Source organism: Lontra canadensis, unplaced genomic scaffold (genome assembly GCF_010015895.1).
Source record: "Lontra canadensis isolate GAN:19392208 unplaced genomic scaffold, GSC_riverotter_1.0 scaffold3, whole genome shotgun sequence".
NCBI lineage: Eukaryota > Metazoa > Chordata > Mammalia > Carnivora > Mustelidae > Lontra > Lontra canadensis.
Window position 1 is genome coordinate 30099143 of NW_022630997.1, and position 22097 is coordinate 30121239.

Genomic DNA, 22097 nt, shown 5'->3' on the forward strand with positions numbered 1-22097 from the left:
GCATCCCCCCAAAATTCATACGTTGAAACCAAACTGTCGATGTGATAGTATTTGGAGGCATGGTCTTGGGGAGGTAAACAGGTCATGATAGTGGGCCCCTTGTGATGGGATTAGTGCCTTTATAAAACAGATCCCGGGAACTCCCTCACCCCTCCCACCAGGTGACATTATAGTGAGAAGACTGCTCTTAACCAGGAAGCAGGACCCTCACCAGACACAAAAGTCTGCCAGGGCCTTGATGTTAGATTTCCAGTCCCTGGAACTTAGAGAAATCAGTCTCTGTTGTTTATACACCATCCTGCCTATCATATTCTGTTACAGCAGCCCACATGGACTGAGACAGACGTGCTGCCCTCCGGGATCTCAGTGCTCTGGAAATGGGAGAAGGCCGTGGCTGCTGAGCTCCTAGCCTGTCCTGCCCCCTCAGTTCCCCGTCTCAGCATGAAGCCATTAGTTCTAGCCCCGACCCTGCCAAAACCGGGCCTACCTTGGTGATCGAAGGATTTCTGCAAGGTGGGAAAAGAGGGAGAGCTCCAGGCTGTCCGCGGTGTTTGTCCAGAGCTGGAGACAACAAGCACACAGTGAAACCAAGACGCATGTGGGAAGGGACTCTGGCCAGGGTACGCATGTATGGCCCTGCACCTGGTCTCCTTAGGCTTGAAACCACTAACACCATTTAGCAGCTCAGGAATCAGTGCAGCTCTCCCAACACCTACAACTTAGAGGCTGCCTTTCCCAGGGGAAAGCTCAGACATGGTTCCTCTCGTCCCTATCTCTGCTGTTGCCCAGTGCTTCAGTGCAAGTCTGGATGGGAACCAAGGACACCTGCTGTACCCTGTGCCTGGCCCTCAGCCCTGCAGCCCCTCTCGCCAGGTACAGCTCACCCTCACTGGAGCCTGGAAGGCAAGTGTCAGTCTTCCCAAGTTAGAGATGAGGAAACAGAGGCTGAGACAGACCCACTGAGGGACAGGTCCCTCTCACCACCAGCAAGTGGTAGGACTGGAATCAGAAGCTGAGTCTTGCCTGTCTGGTTTGATGCTTCCAGACAGATGCTACCAGATGCTACCAGAGTGGTTTGTGACCACCCACCCAAGTTGTACACGTATCACCTTCTTCAGCTCCCACCTCCATGAAACCCTCACGACCCACTGCGAGCTGCACACCAAAGGGAATGCACTCAGATTCCTAGAGTGAACTTTATTGCTCAGGTTGTTTCCATTTCCAGTGAACAAAATGCAGCTGCTGACCGTCCGGCCGGGGCAGAGTGGATGGCGTGCCTTCATGTCTCCAGTCTGCTCCCCTTGAGGCAGCACTACCCTTTCTTATTTCCAAATCCTGACACTTCCTAGGGCCAAGAATGGAGAAGGTTCTGACGTGGGATTGTAAGAGTGCACTCACAGGGCAGCTCAAAGAGCTCACACTTATAAAAGAGACTGTTTCCTAGAGGCAGGAAGTGCCCTGAGAAGTCCTAAAATGCTATCATTGTCTGCACGTAGTAGCTACGAAGAGTGAGGCTCAGAGAGACTCGGAAACTTGCCAGGCACCCCACAGTTTCTAACTGGCAGAGCCTGGCTTCCAAGTCTGGTCTGACTGACCATCGAGCCCACCCTCTTGCCTCCTCTCTGCGCTCTCCCCAGACATCTCCTCTAGAGGAAGAACAGCAGGGTTAATAATCGACCTCACTTGAATCAAGCAGGTGACCGTGGCTCCATCCTCTTACGTGAGAGTGAGAGCAAAAGAACCTCAAAGGACCCACGTTTCTGAGGAGGCCCGTGAAGGCAGGGACCACCCCTCTCTAGTCCCCACACATGCCACACAAAGGGCACTTAATAAGGACCCACAAAATTTTTTAAAAGAGTGAATGTAAAGTAAATCAAAGTAAAATAAGTGGTTTGCTCTTAAGCCAGAAGCCCACTAACAGATTCCCAGCTCCTGTGTGCTCAGCCACTGCCTGGCACATACAGAGGAGGGCAGCGGCCATTTGGGAGAGCTGGTGTGGGCTGATGAGGCCCCAGTATGGATGGGGGTAGGCAAGAATGGCACCCCAACATGCAAGCCCATAGGAGTCTGAGAGCCTGCACACTTGGAATGTTTATTCATAAAGTCAGTCATAGAGCAAATGTTTTGTCTGACTCGGTACCGGGAGATCTGAGACAGTGAGATCTGACTGACCAATCTTGTTTGGCCCTGAGCCCTTACCTTTCCCACAGAAGTGTATTCCCTGCTTCCTTTCCAGAGCATTAGAACAATAAGAAGCTGCCACACCACATTGGAGGCTGCCTAGCTCTTTAGAAATTACATAATACCAAGTATCTGGAATATGGAAAACATGGATAATTGAATCTTCTGGTTATTGTCCTGTGTCACATAACCTCTGTACTGAGAACTGCATCGAGATGTCTGGATCAGATTTCTTTAAATATCTAACGGATAATGCGTCAGATTTTACCCTCTCCCCACCCCTGGAACCACCAGGTTCTATCCTTTCTTCAAGGACCCTGAAGCCTCGACCTCCTGCCCCCCACCCCTGCTTCTCACTTCCTGTCTCTCCTCTGCTTCTCACCTTCTTGTCTCTCCTTGCTTCTCAACCTCCTGGCCCTCCCTTGCTTCCCAACTTCCTGTCTCTCTCTGCTTCTCAGCTTCCTGTCTCCCTCCTCCCTCTCAATTGTCTGTCCCAATCATCAAGCTTGGAACCCACCCTTTCTTTTGTAACCCACTCTTTTATCTCTAAACATTTTCTCTCCTTGAAGAACCTGTCCCATCAATAGTGATTCTCCCACTGGCATTTTTAACCATACTTTTCTGCTGCTTCCTCCTCCTCAGCCTACAACCAGACTCAGGACCCTTAAGTCTTGAAACTTTCTCCTTTCTATTTTCTTCTCTTTTTTTCTTCTTCTAAATGTCTCAACTCCATCCTCCTCCCTTCGCCTCACTTCTGACCCCAATACTTACATTTTTCTAGGCCTGTGAGTGACCTTCAGTTGACCTCCAAGTGACTTCCAAATTTTATACAATCCTACAAATTGCAAAACCTACAACTTACACATCCTTGCCCTTGCTTCACTAGATAGAGGCAGACATTTGGAAAAGTTCTCTTGTTTTTGAAATTTTGTCCTCCTAATCCTTTAATTTTATTTCATTTCATTTTGTTTTACCCTGTTTTTTTAGCTTCTGGTCTTTATGGGTGGCTTGTTTGCTTAACTCCAGCATTAAAAGCACCAGCTTACCTAAAAGTTTATTCAGGGAGGGGTGGGGTGGTACCCATGGTCATTCCAGGAGCAAGCTGTGGTTATGGGTAATTTCTGGGCCAGGCTGCTGGTGGACATGCTTCAGAGCCAAGCTGCTGAACTCAGCCACAGCATTCTGGAAGGTACAGGGGTGCGGCCAAGGCCTGCTACTTCTTGTTTATCAGGGTGGTGAAGTCATTTATGCCTATCTCCTTTCCTCTTATGCTCTGGGAGCCTATATTCATACCTGGCTGGCTTCCTGCATAACCTTCTCATCCATCTTCAGACCCAGATCCAGGACCTGGTTCGATTAGCTAATATTTTATTTAGGATTTTTGCAGCTATATTTATGAATAAGATTGGCCTGTACGTTTTCATTTCCCATCCTGTCCTTTTTTGGTTCTGCAATCAAGATTGGCTCACAAAATAAGCTGGGAGTGCTCTCTTTCCAGTTTCCTGGAGGAGTTGATAAGGCTGGAATGGCTCATTTCTTGACTGGCAGAACTTCCCTACAGACGGCCTGGGCCTGGACTTGCCTTATGGACATTGTTTGTTTGTAAGATTTTAAACCTGTGATTCTGTTATTTGATGGTTATGGGATCATTTGGGTTTTTACTTCTTCCTGAGTGAATTTTGGAAACAAATTTTCTTGGAGATTGTTCAAATGAGCTAAGTGTTCCCATTTATTGGCACCTAGTTGTTGGTCCTATTTTCTTGTTGCCTTTCTAATCGCTCATTCCTCTGTGGCTATGCTTCCCTTTCCTTCCTAACATTATTTAGCTGTGCCTCCTGTTTGGTTTTTTCCTCCCTCAGTCAATCTCAACAGCTCTGTCTGCATTATGAGAACTAGTTCTGGGCCTTGGTGATCCTTTCTATGTTTGTTTCTTTTCTACTTAAGTAATGTTCTCATCTTTTTTTCCTTCTTTCTTTCTTTCTCTGAATTTTGTTTTGTTTGTTTTCTTGTTTGGGGTTTTTGTGTTTCCATTTCTGTTTATTTATTCTAACTTCATCTAAAATTCTGTTCATTAATTTTAAATGTTCTATTTTCTAATACATATACACTGATGACTATACATTTTCCTCTAAATCTAGCTTTCAGCAGCAGCCCCCAACAGTGCTCTGTAATACACCGTGTTATACAGTGAGTTCCTTTCACTCAGTTCTTAATCACTTCTCATCTGAATGAACTTCATTAATCTTCTTTATCCCACCGTCTTTGCTAAAATTCAGGTTTCAAAATCTTCCACCTGGATTTCTGTAGCAATCTCATGATCCACTCTCCCTTGCCTTGGGCTCCTGCCACCAGAGTAATAGGCTTAAAATAAAATTCTAACATGTCATTCTTTAGTTAATATCCTTAGGTATCAGGAATTTAGCAAAACTTAGTAATAATCTAAAAATTATCTAGAAAGCCTTTATCCTAACAATTTAACTTTGATCATTTGTTCAAAGGAAACAGTTTTTAAAGCAGGGGAAATATATGCACAAAACAACAAAATAACATTTATTCAAAACAACAATATAGGGGGAAAATCTAAGACTTTGACAATAGAGGTACAGTGAAGAAACCACAAACTTGCTATAAGACAGATATTATTTGGATTCAGAACAAATCTCATAAAAGTCCATAACAAATGTTTTTAAGTGTGATGTTCTTATCTTTAACAAGCATTATTGGTGAGGGTCATTGAAGGAGTAATGATGGGAGAGTCGAAGAGCGTGGCTAAAACATTGAGCTTGCTGGGAGCCTATGAGATTAAGAAAGGGTATGATGTAATGGAGGGAACCTTGAATTCTTGATTAGACAGGTATCACAAATGCTCTTTTGGACTTTTAGTGACTTGTGTACAGTGGGACAGCACAGGTCACAAGGGATTTCCTAGCTCTCGTGTGTTTCTGGTTTTAGATACCTCCCTCCTTTACTTCCTGGTTCCATGTACGTTTCTCATCTTCCTTTCTCAAGCCCTATTTCCTCCCCATTTTGCCTGTCCATGGACCGGTGCTGTGTCTTTGTCACTGTCTGGTTCTTAGAGTCCCAGACTTTGGGAGATGAGCTCTAGGGGGCTGTTCTCCCTGTCTCTCCATCTCGTAATGAGATATAGTATGTACTCTTAACACAGGAGCATTTGGAACCGGAGTCTGAGTACGAGAGAGTAAGGGTTGTGCAAGTGACTGGCTTGGCTGATGGTTTCTCCTCCAAAGGTGTGGACTCAACAGCTTCCTAAAGTGGTCAGATGTGAGGCAGACAAATGGAATATTAGTGTCTTTTCCTTTTCATTAAAAGTGTTTTGGGGCACCAGGTTGGCTCAGTGGGTTAAGCCTCTGCCTTTGGCTCGGGTCATGATCTCAGGGTCCTGGGATCGAGCCCCACATCTGGCTCTCTGCTCAGCAGGGAGCCTGCTTCCTCCTCTCTCTCTCTGCCTGCCTCTCTGCCTACTTGTGATCTCTGTCTGTGAAATAAATAAATACAATCTAAAAAAAAAAAAGTGTTTAAAAGAAAAAAGAAGAGTCCATAACCAATATCTTTCATGTCTGTTATGTGAGAAAAGGCAGGACTTAAAATATGCCTATGCTATGATCATGACTATGATATAAAAATATATGTGTATTATGCATAGAAAGTACAAAAAAGCCATGCCTTAAAAGTTGACAACAGTCATCTGGATCTCAGATATCAAAGCTTCCACCCCCATTTTTCTGTACTTTTAAATATTCTATAATGAGCATATATCATTTTTAAATTTAAAAAAATCCATTTTTAAAATCCTTCCACAGACTGCAGCAGGGACTGGCTAACATGCACGTCCCATCCCGCAGCCTAGCATCTCTCACCTGTCTCCTTCCCCCTCCAGCCTCCCCTCTGCCTACAACACACAGCCTGGCAGGCACCCTCCAAGCCACTTGCTCTGAAATCTCCAAGGCTGTTCCCATCCTTCCTGTCTGCCAATAGCATACACTCCACCCCCTCTGAACACATTCCACCCCACCCAGCCCTGGAGTCCCCGATCTACAAATCTGACCCAACTGTGCTCTCACCCCAGCATGTCTCCAGGACGTGGTCAGTGCCTGCCCCCAGAGGCACTCAGTAAATGGTGTTTTGTGACTACAGCAATCCAGCTGAAGCTCTGTGCAGTACCCCTCATCTAGCCTCAGTCCTGCCCTCAGGGTCTCTCAGTCAGCACTTTTAAGGAATATTTGTCAACAGCAAAGCACCATCCAAAGGGAGCAGAGCATATATTTTTTAAGCCTATCTATATCTATATCTACATCTACATCTACAGCTATATCTATGTCTCTATATATGGTATCCTCCAGTTTTAGAATCCATTCCCAGATCCTATCTGGTTTGACCCCCCCGCCAGCCTGTGTGAGGGACATGATGCTTCCCATCTCATACACGAGAAGACTAGAACTCAGAGAAATTAAGACACTTGCCCAAGGCCACACAGTCCATTGATGGGCTCATATAAATTATAAACCCAGACCTTCCCGGCTCCAAAGCTTTTGAGGTTTTCCTTCTCTCTGCCCCCATGGTTACTGAGGAAGCTGGCCTGAGTTTAGAGGAAGCTCCAGATGTTCTTTACCATCACACACACCCACTCCTTCAGGGCTAATGGCCAGTCTCCAGTTTACCTCAAAATTGCAGAGGATGTGTTGAAAGACGCCAACGTTGGTGACAGCAGATGACCCGAAGCCTAGCTCTGCAGTGCCAGCAATCGAGAGGATGAGCTGAAAAATTCGATGGTTTAGGAGAGAGGTCTTTTTCCTCAGGAGAAAAGCCATTATCTGAAAAAGTTAAAACACAAAGCAATTTCCTCATGAATGCATCACTAGAACTCTTTCTCCTTCGCTTGCTTGTTCCCACCAGTACCTGTCATCTGCTCAGCCAGCAAGTCCTCTGCTCTCTGCTGTTACCTCCTTTATTCCCATGTTCTCAGAGGAAAAACACACCCCAACTTCTGTGTCTGCTTCTGACCAGGGTCCACTTTTCTGTACTTGTGTATGTGTGTACTTGACCTCTCACTAGGGACCCCCTGCTTCTTCTTGAACTCCCCCACTGTGTTTCCAGAATGCCATTCTCTCTTGGTTTCCCTCTACATTTCTTATTTATTTATTTATTTGTTTGTTTCAGAGGTAGAGTGATTCATCAGTTGCATATAACACTCGGTGCTCATTACATCATGTGCCCTCCCTAATGCCCATCACCCAGTTACCCCAACCCCTACCCATCTCCCCTCCAGCAGCCCTCAGTTTGTTTCCTGGAGTTAAGAGCCTCTTATGGCTTGCCCCCCTCTCAATTTTCATTTCATTTTTTTTCCTTCCCTTCCCTTATGTTCAATCATTTCTTAAATTCCACAGATGAGTGAAATCATAGGATATTTGTCTTCCTCTTACTGACTTATTTTGCTTAGCAAAATACTCTCTAACTCCATCCATGTCATTGCAAATGACAAGATTCCATTCTTTTTGATGCCTGAGTAATATTCCATTTTAAACACACACACACACACACACACACACACACACACACACACACACTTTCTCCATTCATCTGCTGATGGACATCTCGGTTCTTTCCGTATTGTGGTTATTGTGAACACTGCTGCTGTAAACATTGGGGTGCATGTGCCCCTTTGGATCGCTATGTTTGTCAATCTGTTTGTGTGTCAAGGCTGTCATCATCAAGACAGTGTGGTACTGGTACAAAAACAGACACATAGATGAGTGGGACGGAATAGAGAACCCAGAAATGGACCCTCAACTCTATGGTCAACTAAACTTTGACAAAAAGGGAAGGATATCCAATGGAAAAAAAGACAGTCTCTTTAAGAAATGTTGGGAAAATTGCATAGCCACATGCAGAAGAATGAAAACAGACCATTTTCTTACACCATACACAAAAATAGACTCAAAACAGATGAAAGATCTAAATGTGAAATAGGAAACCATCAAAATCCTAGAGGGGAACACAGGGAGCAACCACTTTGACCTCAGCCACAGCAACTTCTTGCTAGACATATTTCCAAAGGCAAGGGAAACAAAAGCAAAAATGAACTATTGGAACTTCATCAAGATAAAAAGCTTTTGCACAGCAAAGGAAACAGTTGGCAAATCTAAAAGACAACCTACAAAATGGGGGAAAATATTTGCCAATTATTATCAGATAAAGGGCTAGTGTCCAAAATCTATAAAGAACTTATCAAACTCAACATCCGCCCAAAAAACAAAAAATCCAGTCAAGAAATGGGTAGAAAACATGAACATTTCTCCAAAGAAGACATCCACATGGCCAACACATACATGAAAAAATGTTCCATATCACTCAGCATCTTGAAAATAAAACAAGTCAAAACCACAGTGAGATACCACCTCACACCAGTCAGAATGGCTTAAATTAACAAGTCAGGAAGTGACAGATGTTGGCGAGGATGCAGAGAAAGGGGAACCCTCCTACACTGGTGGTGGGAATGCAAGCTGGTGCAACCACTCTGGGAAAGTATGGAGGTTCCTCAAAAAGTTGAAGAAAGAGCTACCCTATGATTAAGCAATTGTACTACCAGGTATTTATCCTCCTGCATTTCTTTGTGCTCTTTCTCATTTCCCTTTACCAAATCCTGCATTCATAACCATCCAATAAATGTTGCTGTGTCACCAGGAAGCCACCACATCCCCATGAGCCCAGCTGCACCAGCATCTTACTTTAGGCTGCAACCACCCAGTGTGCCTTTCTGCTGTGCTGGGCCCAGGGAAGCAACAACATATCAGGATGGAGCCACTGGGATCCCAGGGGTCCAGACCCAACTCAGAGACTAATGAGAGGGATCCCACTTAGCCTTATGTCTCTGTTGACCTCAGTCACACAAAATTCATGTTGCCTACCCATCTACTGTACCTGGGTTCTCACCCGTCTTATCCACCACTCAATTCCCTAAGCCTGGATCTGACACCATCCAGCCATTCACCCTGTCCTCCCAGATATCCTCTCCAATGTGCTATTGGGCAGTCTTGCTTGCTGGTATAAACTGCATGTTTGTGTCCTCCCCAAATTCATGTGTTGAAACCCTATCCCCCAATGCAGTGTTATTTGGAAATGAGTCCTGTGGGAGGTAGTTAGAGTTAGAGGGAGTCATGAGGGTGGAGCTTTATGGTGGGATTAATGCCCTTGTAAGAGTCACAAGAGAGCTTGATCCCTCCCTCTGTCATGTGAGAATACAATGAGATATTGGCCATCTGCAATCCAGAAGAGGGCCCTCATCCAATCTGGCCATGGTGGCACTCCGATCTTAGACTTCCCAGCCTCCAGAACTGTGAGAAATAACTTTCTGTTGTTTACAAGCCACCCAGTCTGTGGTATTCTGTTAAAGCAGCCCAACTGCCTAAGATGACCCATGATCAGTGAATACTCATTATCTTTCCAGACTGCTCCAGTCACTTCTTAGCTATATCTGAAATCTGACCATTCCCCACTCCCTGATCCAGACATAATTAGGATGGCTGAAAGTTGCTTGAGAAAAATTGCACATGCAGGCTGACTGGTTTCACTTTGTAGTAATAGTGTCAAATGCCAAAGTAGTCCCCATTTGGCCTGGGGGTCCAACTCCGTTTTTCTAGTAAGCCTGTTTTCTTCATCTTAAAGATGAGACTTTCATCTCTTCTCCTCTCTCCCCAACCTCCCTTTGCCGCCACCACCCCACTTCACACTCCGCTGAGAAGATAGAACCTATCAGACATGAACGCTCTCATCTTCCCATACCAGATCCACTGATGCCTGCTCGCACTCCTTCCTGTCCTAAACAGGGTCTCCATCCATGTGGCCCCTGGAACACACCCTTCACCTTCTCGAGGACATGGCCCAGTGGGAGAGCTTTTCTCTCTTTCTCCTGTTACTTCTTCCCACTGACAAAAATGCTCTAATATTTCTCATCTTTAGAACCCTCCCAACCACCCTGAGTGGCTCAGTCAGTTAAGCATCTACCTTCAGCTCAGGTCATGATTCCAGAGTCCTGGGATCAAGTTCCGTATCAGGACTCATCCATATCCCTGCTGCCTAGCTCTTAAGAGATATTCGGTCAACATGAACTGAGTACATGGATTCCATGCATGGGCCACTCCTTGTCTCTACCATCTCTTTCTTCCTGAAAAACTAAAGCAACATAGCCCCATATGTGATGTTGACCAACTTTGTAGCCATTATCTGTAACCACATTTTCTGTAGCCACCTCTATAGCACATTATCTTTCTCAAGGCACTCTGCTTAGGCCAAGAAAACATTCACTGACAATTCACAGTGCCCCAAGGCCCTACACTTAGTGGTGGGGAGGCCACAGTGAACATGAGTGAGAGTTCCAGATCTCCATGAACCTGGAGTTTCTGGGAGGATGGCTGGAGAACACCCAAGTCACAGAAAGCCTGGTAGTTCTGGAAGATAACCTCAGACACTTACTACATTCAATGTATCTTAAAATTATCTTGGTACTAAAAAAAATTTTTTTAATTTTTAAAAATTTAAAATTATCTTGGTATTTGTCTTATTTTATCCTTCTAGGTAAACCCCCAAGAACAGGAAGTGCTATGTACCTTTTTGGAAATGCTCACAATAATAGCCCAAATGCCTAGTCACAGCAGATCTGCATGGGCTGAAGTAGAACACATGCCACTACAGCTGCTTTTAACAACATGATTCAGAGAAAATTTTAATATTCCCAAAGCCCCAATTCTTGAGTTTTAACATAAACCAGACACACCCATTCACTAATTACCAAAATATTTACTGAGTATCTGTTTGGTGTCAGTAATATACTGGCAAAGAATAAGGAAACTCCCATGCCTTTAGACAATTACAGTCCTGTAGAGATGAGCAGAGGCATAATTACAGCACTGGGTAAGAGCCTGAGACCAGGCACATGCGCAGTACCAAGGACAGCTAGGATACAGCTGCACACTCAGCTCAGGGCTTAGAAGAGAGATCCCCTTTGCCGTTGGAGCTTGACCTGGGGAAGAAAGGGAGGCAGTGCTCCAAGCCCAGGATATAGGTACACAAAGTAATATGAGGTAGTTAGCAATCCAGGACCATGCAGGATTCAGGGAGGAAGTTTCACTGGCTGGGCAGGAAATGGGGCTAAATGGGGCTGGCAGAACAGGTTGGCGGGCAGTTTTTAAAGGCCTTTGAATCCAGTATAAGGAGTCTGGGATATTCTACCAGTGACTGGGTACCTTTGAAGGGTGTGGACAGGAAAGAAGGATCATCGAGTCTGCAATGTAGAACTATGGCTGGTATCAATGCGATTGAAGGAAGAAGCAGAGGGAATGGGCCACTGTCCAGCTGGGGCAGCAGTCTAGGCAAGAGGGTGTGTGCCTGAGAAGCTTTCTTCTTCTCAGACCCTGACTTGGGGGCCAAAGAGACAGGAAGGCTTTCTCTTAGCTCCTGTTGTACCCAGGAGGAACCACCATGGTCTTTGCACCCCAGTGACATTGTCTAGACTTTGACACTAGTCCTGCCCTTCATGATTTCCTTCCAGCCATGCAGGAAGGTACTCAAGGGCAGTGACGTGTCTCGGGTGACCTTACAAATAGTAAACAGCATTAACAATCGCAGTTACTCTGAGCGGGTACTCTTCTGAACACTCGGCATGTATGAACTCACTTAATCATCATAGCCCTACAAAACAAGTGCTGTTATTATTCCCATTTTACACATAGGGGAACTGAGGCTCAAAGAGAGTAAGAACTAGAGATGGCTGGCACTTATAGAGCCCTTATTCTGCACAGCCATAATATGCAGCCATCCACTTGAATTAAATGATCTAGTGCTCACGACAATTCCAAGACACAGGATAGGAGATTGTCCATATCATATTATCAAGGAAACTGAGGCAGTGAGGGTAAGTAACTCATGTAAGGTTAAGTAACTCATGTGAGGTTACATAGCAAGTTTGAGGAAGAGGCAAGATTCAAACCCAGCACCCTAGTTCCTGCACCCGGGCTGCTAGCCATCATGTCAGCCATCATGCTAGCAAAGCAGGTAACAGATGATTCCTGAATTCAGTGAAAGGTACCGGTATACAGGTGAGCACCCCCATTCTGATCAGAGTCCCTCTCTGCCTGGCCATCCCCTGGCCCTCCGCTGTGGTGACACTGGCTTCAAGACCCTTCCCTTGGTTTCCCTTCTCCAGAAGTTACCCTGGAGGGAAAGTCCCCTAGGGCCAATGAGGCTCTTCTCTACTCCTCAGGGAGTTACAGGCTCATAGGGGAGGGTGGGATTACCTGGTACCCACAGATGTGCTGCATTAGGTGATCGCACATGACATTGCTGGTCAGGACAGAGTGCAGGACTTTCACGGCCGCGTACATGGTGTGGTCATCTGTCGCTAAGGAAATGAGGCCCAGGAGGATGGTGGGCCCGCCAATGAAGTCCAGGCTGCTGGCTGCCGGGATGGAGTGGAACACCCTTACGCCTGTGTGAGACAAAGGGGCATTCCATCAATACATCACAGCTTCAGGGCGATGGCAAGTCCCCTGGAATCCTGCAAGGACACAAGGGGTGCCAGTGCCACCGTCCACCCAGAGTAGAGGCACCTGTGCACCTAGGACAGGCTGGGAGCGGGAGAAAGGATGGAGGTTCGAAAGTCTTAGCATCCTGAAAAATCCTGCACTGAGTTCTTCCTGGCTCTCCAAAAGGCTGAAACAGCCCAAAGGATTTCTGATCACTGCCTTTGTCTCCATCCAGACTGCTGGGAGAGCCACAAGCTCTCTGGGCCTTGGGGTGCTGGTTGCGACAACCCCAAGCTCTTGTCTGTGCTCTAGATCCTGTAAGATCGGACTTTGTACCAACACCCTGCTCTGCTCTTGCCCAGCTGCATGACAAGCAGCAGTCAGTGGCTATTTTTACCCAAATAACCACAACCATTGCCTCTGTCAAAGGGCACCCCCCACAGCCCCATGCACACTTGACAGGCCCCACTGTGCATAGATGCCAGCCCGGTTAGTAGCTGAGTTCACTGGCAACTGGCAAATGCGGCAAGGTGAACTGATCTCCGTGCAGCGTGGCAGGCTAACTCGCCAACCCTCACCCTCGCTGGGAAACCGCTTAGAGGTCCAGGCTGCACAAGCTATGACAGCCACATGCCCATCTTCCCAAACAGTAGCAAAAGGGCAAGACCTCACCTACCTAAATGGCCCACAGCCACAGCGCCAATGGTTCGGAGAGAACCCGAGAGGTGGCCAGCACAATTTCTTAGCAAGAACACAGGTGTGGCATTGTCACGGGATGAAATGTTCATCTAGAGAAATGAGCAACAATCAGTCCTAAGAAATCTTCTGGAATGGAAGAGCTTTTATTCACAAGGTCCTGGAGGGCAGGCACCCCAAGGCCTGGTCCAGTTTTGGCACCCAGTAAGAGAAAGTCAGTGAATAAATAATAAGTGAACCAATGTCAGGGAGACTGACGTCAAAATTTGGGTTCCCATGCCCCACCTCCCAGGCTGTGGCTGAGTCACGTGGGAACAGCTCTGGTGGTGCAGTCGTGCCACAGATGTCCCACAGGTCACAGTGAAGAGCTAATGAGGGAGAGGTGGACCCAAGAACATGTGGAGATGGGACGGTGCCACGAAAACCAGGTTGCCTCCTTCCCAGTCCAGGCTGTCCAGCCGCTGCAAGGCCAGGCCTCACTGGTCTCGAAGGGCTAGGCAGATGAGTGTCTGGGGTACTCTGTGGGTAAAGGCACAACTGAGGTGCTCAACAAGACCTCATCCCTTATATACTGAGCCTCTTTAGTAAAGGGAGGTGGCCCTCTGTCTGTGAGGATGGAGAGAATGTAAACAAATCAGCCCAAATTCATCAGCATTAAGCAAAAGACCACGTTCTGCAGGGATTAGGAAATACTTCATCTACTGGCAGCTTCCTCTACAAACATGTCGGCTTGCTGTTTGCGAGTTGGCTGTTTGAAATAAGCATGGCACCTCACAGAACATTTTGCAGGGCTGGGGAGTCAGTAGCATCCAGAAAAGAGAAGCTCAATCGTGTTTTCAGGGTCACAAAGGTTTTTCAAGTTCCATTTGTTCCTGTTCTCCAGTGAAGAATACAGAGCATCCGCTCTCTCTTCTGAGCATTCCAAATAAAAGCTTTAGTCCCAGGAGACCCGAATGGGTGAAGAGGCATGTGTTATTTTAACAAATGAAATGGGCAGCATGCCTGTGTGAATCTGTCGGCGCGTGCATGTTTATGAGTTTGCGTCCACTTAAGCACTGAAAGCTGAAGCAAGCTATGAGGTCATGATTCCAAAAGGGGGCAACAGGCGAAGGCAGAAGTCGTACCTCTTTGGCAATCAGGCGGCTGTCCACCTCACTGTAAGTGTTTCTGATGTCTGTAACCCTGGTGGTGGAGGAGCTGGCTAAGTGAAGGCCAAAGGAAACCTTTTCCTCAGCAATGAGGGGCGTCGCTTCTATATCAGGGTCCACTCCTAGAACAACACAGCTTTGATCATTTCTACTGTCTCTATAGAAGAGAAAGTACGAGCTCAGTAAAATAAAATAGCTATGGCTATATGGTGAAGCTACCACTGAGAGGCTGTCTTATGTTGTTTGAGTGTATGTTTATGTCACATGTTTGCCCCTGTGGTTCTCTGACACTTACAGGACACTGGATAAATCTCACAGGATTAACCCTACTATAAAATAAGGACACCTGGGGTGTGAAATTACTAAGGCTTGAAGCATCTACCAAAGAGATGATATAACCTCATCCTCCAAAACCAAAATGCTAAGTGATAAGAAAGCTGACTTAAAAAAAAAAAAAGAGAGAGAGAGACTGGGCTGAAAGCCCTAATATTTTCAATGAGCTATATGCCATGGTGAACATTACACTTGGAATGCGCACCCTAGTCCCCGGGTCAAAGAAAGCCATGTGTGCTAGTGGAACTGCACGGCCTGAATAGGCAGTGAGCAAAATTTTGGCTCGAGACTTGACCTCATCCCATGGCTCTGGCCAGTGCCATCTGCCAGAGGAAATGGAAGCTTGAAGAAGACGTGGGGCCTGGAGACAGAAAAACTCTACAGTGCTCAATTGCCCTTCACTCTGCGCAAGGCTTCTTCTGTACATAAATTCATCCATCATTCTTCCCAGATGGGAGCTGACCCCCTTGACTTGATAGAGCACAGAGAGCAGTACTCCCTACTTGAACAGCCAGCAATCAATAATGGAAATGTGGATGTTTGTCTGCCTGTTTAATAATTGAATACAACAGTATACTTTAGTTAAAAAGCTTCTTCATTAAAAGGAATGTAACTTATTTATCGCATTCTCCTCTCTCTTTCTTTGCTGATGGTATTACCCACCCATTCTCCTCCATTATGGGCTTTGGAGTTGAACTCTAAAGGATATTGTCATTTCCTTTTCTGTGACATTTTCTTTTGGGTTGTAAATTTATAATGATCCAATTACAGAGGTCTTCCCTAATGACTGACCTATACTGAGTTTATTCTTTATAAATATGCTATAAATAACTAGATGTCCATTTAAAAAAATAATATCAGTGAGATCATTATAAATCAAAACACTCTATACCTTGAGCATGCACAGCTTGGAAGTTACCACAGTATCTTGGGCCAAGTTTGTTAATAACTTCCAGAGTGTCCACTGAGATGGCTTCTTCAAAAAGGTACGTAGGCCCAAGACGCCATATTAATGATGACTTTTGTTTCCAAAGTCGAGGGGTAGCAATATATCCATAAACATCTACAAATGAAGATGGATCCATTGAAAGGAAAGGCCCTGGTAAGGCCTGAATATACAACATCTGTTAAAATTAAAAGGATGGGGGTAGGGGTAAAGAGAGAGATTTAACCTCAGAATTAATCAAATAAACACTCATGGATATAAAATGATATACCTTACACTCTAAAAGTAAAAGCTTATTTCATCTACAAACATTAAAAAGCTCACTCTCAAAGCTGAGAAACAATGCAGGAAAGCAGTTTACAAAATGTTGCTGAGAGTAAAAAACTGACACTGTGTCTTTGGAAACAAATTTGACAAGGAATATTAAGAGCCACTAAAATGTTTATCTTTTCTGTTCCAGTCATTCCATTGAGAATCTAAATGTCCAGTATTTGCACACCCATTAAGTTTTATGTACTAAATAATTACAGACATATCCAAATAGAAAGGAAGAAATAAAATCATTTCTATTTGCAAATAATATGTCCATGTGGAAAATTCCAAAGAATCTACCAAAAAAAAAAAATAAGGCGTAGAAATAATAAGTGAGTTCAGCAAGGTCACAGGATACATTATCAACATACAAAAATCAATCAAATTCTACAGGATAACAATGAACATGCAGAAACCAAGATTAAAAACACTATCATTTACAATCACTCAAAAGAAAATGAAATATTTAAATGAAAAGTGTATGAAATCCATATACTAAAAATTCAAAAATGTCGATAAAAGAAATGAAAGAAGACCTGTATAAATGAAGAGGCACACCATGTTCACGGATAGGAAAACTCAACATAGTAAAAATATTATTTCTCCCTAAAATGATTAGGTCAATGAAGTTCTTATCAAAATATCAGAAGGCTTTTATAGACACACACAAGCTAATTCTAACATTTATATTTGAAGGTAAAAGCCCTAGAATAACTTAAACAAATAGATTAATTTTTCTTTTTCAAAAAATAAGAGTGATTTTGATTATTATTTTTTTTTTGAAGGAGAAGAATTAAGTGGGAGGCACCATTTTAATCAATATTATTACATAGTTTATTACATAGCTACAATAATTAAGATAGTGTGGTATTGGTAAGGGTATAGTCACATAGATCAGTAGAACAGAATATAGAATCTGGAAATAAATCCATACAAATGTGCCCAACTGATTTTTGATGGAGGTTCAAAACCAATTATGATAGCCTTTTTAACCAATGTTGTGGGAACAGCTGGATATCCCATGGGCAAAGAAATGAACTTCAACTTAAACTTCACACCTCCTATAAAAGTTAACTCATAAGAGATAACAAATTTAAATATAAATCTAGAAAACTTTTAGAAGAAATCACAAAAGAAAATCTTTAGGATCTAGTGTTAGGCAAAGAGTTCTTAGAGTCAACACCAAAAGCTTAAGTCATGAGAGGGAAATCTGATGAATTATACTTCGTCAAAATAAAAACTTTTGCCCTCCAAACTCCTATGGGAAAGAAGATGGAACACAAGCTACTGACTATGAGAAATTCTTTGGCAAATCACACAACAGAGGACTAGTATATAGAATATATAGAAAACCCCTTAAAACTCAAGAAGAAAAACAATCCAATTAGAAAATAGCCACAAGATATGAACAGACATAACTTAAGAGGATATACAGATGTCAAATAAGCACTTAAGAAGATTTTTAATCTCATTTGCCATTAAAGAAATGCAAATGAAAAACACAACGAGCTATCACTACACACCCATCAGAATGGCTAATACGAAAAATAGTGACCACACCAAATAACAGAGAAACAGGATCACTCATCTGTTGCTGATGGGAAGTGTAAAATGGCACAATCTGGGAAAATGATTTGGCTGTTTCTTATAAAACTAAATATACAATCACCATATGACCCAGAAATTGAACTCTTAGGCATTTATCCCAGAGAAATATGGACTTAAGTTCACATAAAAACTTGTACACAAATGTTCATAGCAAAACAAAGAAAAAACAAAAAGGGAAAAAAATGTTCAAATCAGCTTTATCTGTAATATCCCAAAACTGAAAACAGCCCAAATGTCCTTCAATCAGTGAATGGTTAACATATACATCCATATCATGGAATACTACTCAATGATAAAAAGGAATTAAATATTGATGCACAGCAACAATTTGGATGAATTTTCAGAGAATTATGTTGATTGAAAAATCCTCCTAAAAGACCATATACTGTAGAGTTTCATATATACCACATCCTTGAAATGACAACATTCTAAATTCTTGGTTGCCAAGGTTAGGGAAAGGGATAAAGGAGGCAGGTGTGAGTGAGTGGGAGTGGCTATATTTTAATTTTTATAAAAGGGCAACACAAGGGACACAAGGGAGCATTGTAGTGACATAAACATTCTGAATCTTGACAGAAGTCATGGCCATAGGAACCTACACATGTGATAAAATTGTGTGGAACACATACACATATACACAACTACAAGTAAAACTGGGAAATCTGAACAAATCAGCAGATTGTATCAATATCAATATTTTGGTTATGAAATTTTTCTATGGTTTTTTAAGATGTCACCATTGGGGAGAAACTGGGTAAAAGGTACACAGGATTTCTTGCTATTATTTCTTATAACTACATGGTAGCCTATAATTATCTCAATAAAAATTTCAATAACGTAAAAGAAAACTAGTTAACAGAGTATCACAAATTTTAAAATGATAATTTCAAAGTTTACACAGGTAAAAATACTTTAACTACTAGTAAAAATTAAGTAATATATAATATTTTCTATGCAATAAAGTCACAGCTATTTTTCTAAAGGGAAAAAAACTAAAAGAAACTACAAAGTATGGTAAGATAGAAGGAATATAGGCATTCTTTCTTCTTTTCAATATTTTTCAGGTATTTCAAAATGTGTTTATATAATTTTTATAATGACTATGAAATCACTATATACACATTTATGTATATAAATATACATTTTTCAAATGAGGGGTCATACAATTTCAGAAATAGTCTTTTTCTCTCTACCAATTAAATGAGATTTTCAAACAAGAACAAACCAAGTTTTCAGTCACCAGACCTGCCTAAAGTGGGTCCACTGTGCTCTCTCCTCCTCTCCCCTCGTGCCAAGCAGGGACTTCTCTCTCTCCCACACTAAAGCTCTGCCCCACCCCTGCAATCCAGCTTGTCTTTTTTCCCAAATTCCTACTGCCTTTACTCACTGCGCCATCTGCATTGATTTACAAACATAGATGTCTCAAATTTCTCCCACATCATCTTGCTCAATTCAAGCTGTTGAACTATTCCCCACCTTCCAAAATTTAATGTATCTTCCCTTGGAAATTAAAATAAAGGCTCTAACATTAGAAAACCATTGTTAAGCTGGGTCATCCATAACCTAAACTCTCCCATCTTGTTCTTGCTCAGCAGATGTCTGCCTCTAAACACAGGCCTTCACATTTATTCCAATTAAATTTCACTTGCTGATCCTGAACCAACTTGAAGTCATCTTGGAAAAGTCAACTCTGTCTGACTCTACTCTTGGTCATTCCCCACAGCATATTTTGGCATATTCCTGTGGCCCCACACCACTGCCAACCTCCTGCTGACTAACTCTGGCTTAGCTGGTCCCATGAGGTCAGTTCTTCATCCATGGACCAATTCACTCAACTATGCTATCATCCAGTCTGTCTTACTCCTTGTGGCTGTAAATTCAATGCAATTCACTGAATACTTATTGCATGCTTACTGGGTGCCGGCCCCTGTGCTAGGTGCGAGCAAGGTCCAAACATCAACAGGACTTGTTTCTTAGCCTCAAAGTCCATGAACCATTTCACAGAATACCAACCTATTTTGGAAGACAAAACAAGAATACTAACATGTTTTGCAAAAGAAGAAAAAAACAAGCCCACTCTGTAATCATGCCTAAACAGATAATAACAAAGACACCACAAAACTAACCAGAGTTCCATCCTGGCTAACATGAGTGATACTGCTTTTTTCTCCAATGACAACTCTAACCTGCTCCATTCCTCCCACTTCCTGGATAAAAGTTGTGAACATATGCAGACATCAAAGTCCCTCTTTCTGACAGCACACAATTGAGAACAGACCAACCTCCACTTCTTTGAACCCTTCCCCAAATCACCTAAAATGAGCTCTAATCCTATCTAAATTCCTCCCAAGTCTTTGTTACCCCCATGAAATAGAGTGTCCTTCTACAACAAGCTTAATAAATCTAATTCTTGTTTTGTACTATATGCACACTCGCGGAGGTATTTGGCTGGTGGGCATGGACAATTCCTAGCATCTGAAGTACCTGACAAAGAATGGGTGCTACAAAATACTTAATGAGGGAAGGAAGGAAAGAAGGAAGGAAGGGAAGGAGGGAAGGAAGGGAGGAGAACGGAGGAAGGGAAGGAGGAAGGGGACAGGAAAGGGAGGAAGGAAAGAATGGCTAGTATCATCAGTGATTTGAGAAAAGAATTAACTTCATGCTTTCAAAGACCTATTTTTGTTATGCTCCTGCTGAATCTTTCTGGTTACCATTGCCCCTTTTTTGATAAGATAATTATACTAGAAGATAGCACCGAATTCATCTTTAAGTGTTATATCAAACTTAGGTTGTTCTAACCTAATGATTCTCAACATGGGGTGATTTTGTCCCATAGGGAGCATTTGGAAATATCTGGAATTATTTTTGGCAGTCACAACTGGACAGAGAGAGAGAGCGATGCTTTGGCATCTAGGGAAGCCACAGATGCTTCTAGGTATCCTACTACACAGAGAATGGACCCCTACAACAAAGAATTATCAAGCCTCAAATGTCAAACTAACAAAATGAGAAACCCTATTAATCTAAGGTTCTCCATTCTGGCTAAATATTAGAACCAGCTGAGAAACTCTGAAAAGATTACCAAATTACGCTGCACACAGAGACCCTATTAAGACTGCCCTTAGGAGCAGCCTGCCCAGTAGAACTTTAAAAATACTTTCCGAGTGATTCTAGAATGCAGCCTAGGTTGAACTGCTCTCTCAGAAACCTGGGAGAAATTCTGGTTTCACCCGCCTTCTGCTGTCTTCTGGGCCCTTCTCACTCTGGCTTCCCTGGGGAGCTCTCCCAGTGCCTGCCAAGACACACCTGCCATGTCCCTCATCTCCTAGCCTCCTCTCCCCTGTGTGTCAGGGTGGCAGGTGACTCTAAATGGCAGTGATGAGACACCTCTCCAGCTACGTGTTCACATTCCATTGCCTTCTCTAAGCAGGGAACCATGTTTTCCTCGTCATTTTTGCTGTAAATCTGGTAAGAGGTGTTGGTGTCCTTGCAAGCCCTAGGGCCTGGCTTCTAAGTGCAGCGTGCAGAGAGTCATAATAGATTCACCAGGAAGCTTCTTCGAAAAGTAAAACCTCAGACCCTGCACAGACCTTCCCGGGGAATCCACAACTCAAACTGTGAAAAGCCTCATTTGCTCTGGGACTTTATAGTCTCTTATGACTACTCTTATTTCCATGTTTCATCTTCTGCTCTGCTTGTGTGGCTTTCATTCCAGTTTCTGAAGGATTTTTGCTTTCTTGGGTTTGGGGTTTTTCTCATGTTTAAGCTCAGCCAAGCGTTCTGGGCAGCAAGGCGGAGTTTTTTTAGACACCAAATCCGCTGCCAAACGAGACAGAGGAGCAGAAGGGAGACCGCTCCAGGTGGTGCAGCCAGAAGGCATCGCGGTGGGGCAAGCGGAGCTCCGGGCAACTAGCTCACCTTGGCCGAGCCGGTGATCTGTCCATCCAGATAGGTGGAAACGAAGCAATTCCTTTTCATTTCCTTGGTGACTACCACAGCCAGGTGGTGCCACTGACCGCAGGCCAGCAGCTGGCCACACCTGACCCGCAGCTGGCGGCCGGCAGAAGGCTCGGGATCATCCTCGGGCTCCATGATGTCTGCAAGAGAACACGGGTGTCACGGCTGGCACACAGCTTCCTGCCTCGGCACCCTGGGAGAACAGGCCTCATGCCGAGGAGCCACGGCCCAAACAAGCGCAACTGCAGCCATCGTTGCTTGAGGTCTTGCTCTGTGCCAGACACTGGTTTAAGAACGGTTACAAATGTCACTTCATTTCATTTTCACAGCCCCCCTGTGAGGTAGGTGCTATCACAATCCCCACTTAGCCTCCTGAGG

The 22097-nt window shown here is 43.8% G+C and overlaps 1 protein-coding gene across 3 annotated transcripts in view; it reads right to left on the reverse strand.

Moving 5' to 3' along the window:
* WDFY4 (WDFY family member 4) overlaps positions 1-22097 on the reverse strand; it is a 267773-nt gene that overhangs the window by 158670 nt on the left and 87006 nt on the right. For all 3 annotated transcript variants that reach the window (XM_032837856.1, XM_032837848.1, XM_032837867.1), the window contains exons 19-25: positions 21681-21859; positions 15789-16020; positions 14540-14685; positions 13396-13507; positions 12492-12682; positions 6861-7013; positions 488-561 (exon numbers count right to left, since the gene is read on the reverse strand). In XM_032837856.1, the coding sequence (XP_032693747.1) occupies positions 488-561; positions 6861-7013; positions 12492-12682; positions 13396-13507; positions 14540-14685; positions 15789-16020; positions 21681-21859 (1087 nt within the window). The remainder of the gene's footprint in view (positions 1-487; positions 562-6860; positions 7014-12491; positions 12683-13395; positions 13508-14539; positions 14686-15788; positions 16021-21680; positions 21860-22097) is intronic.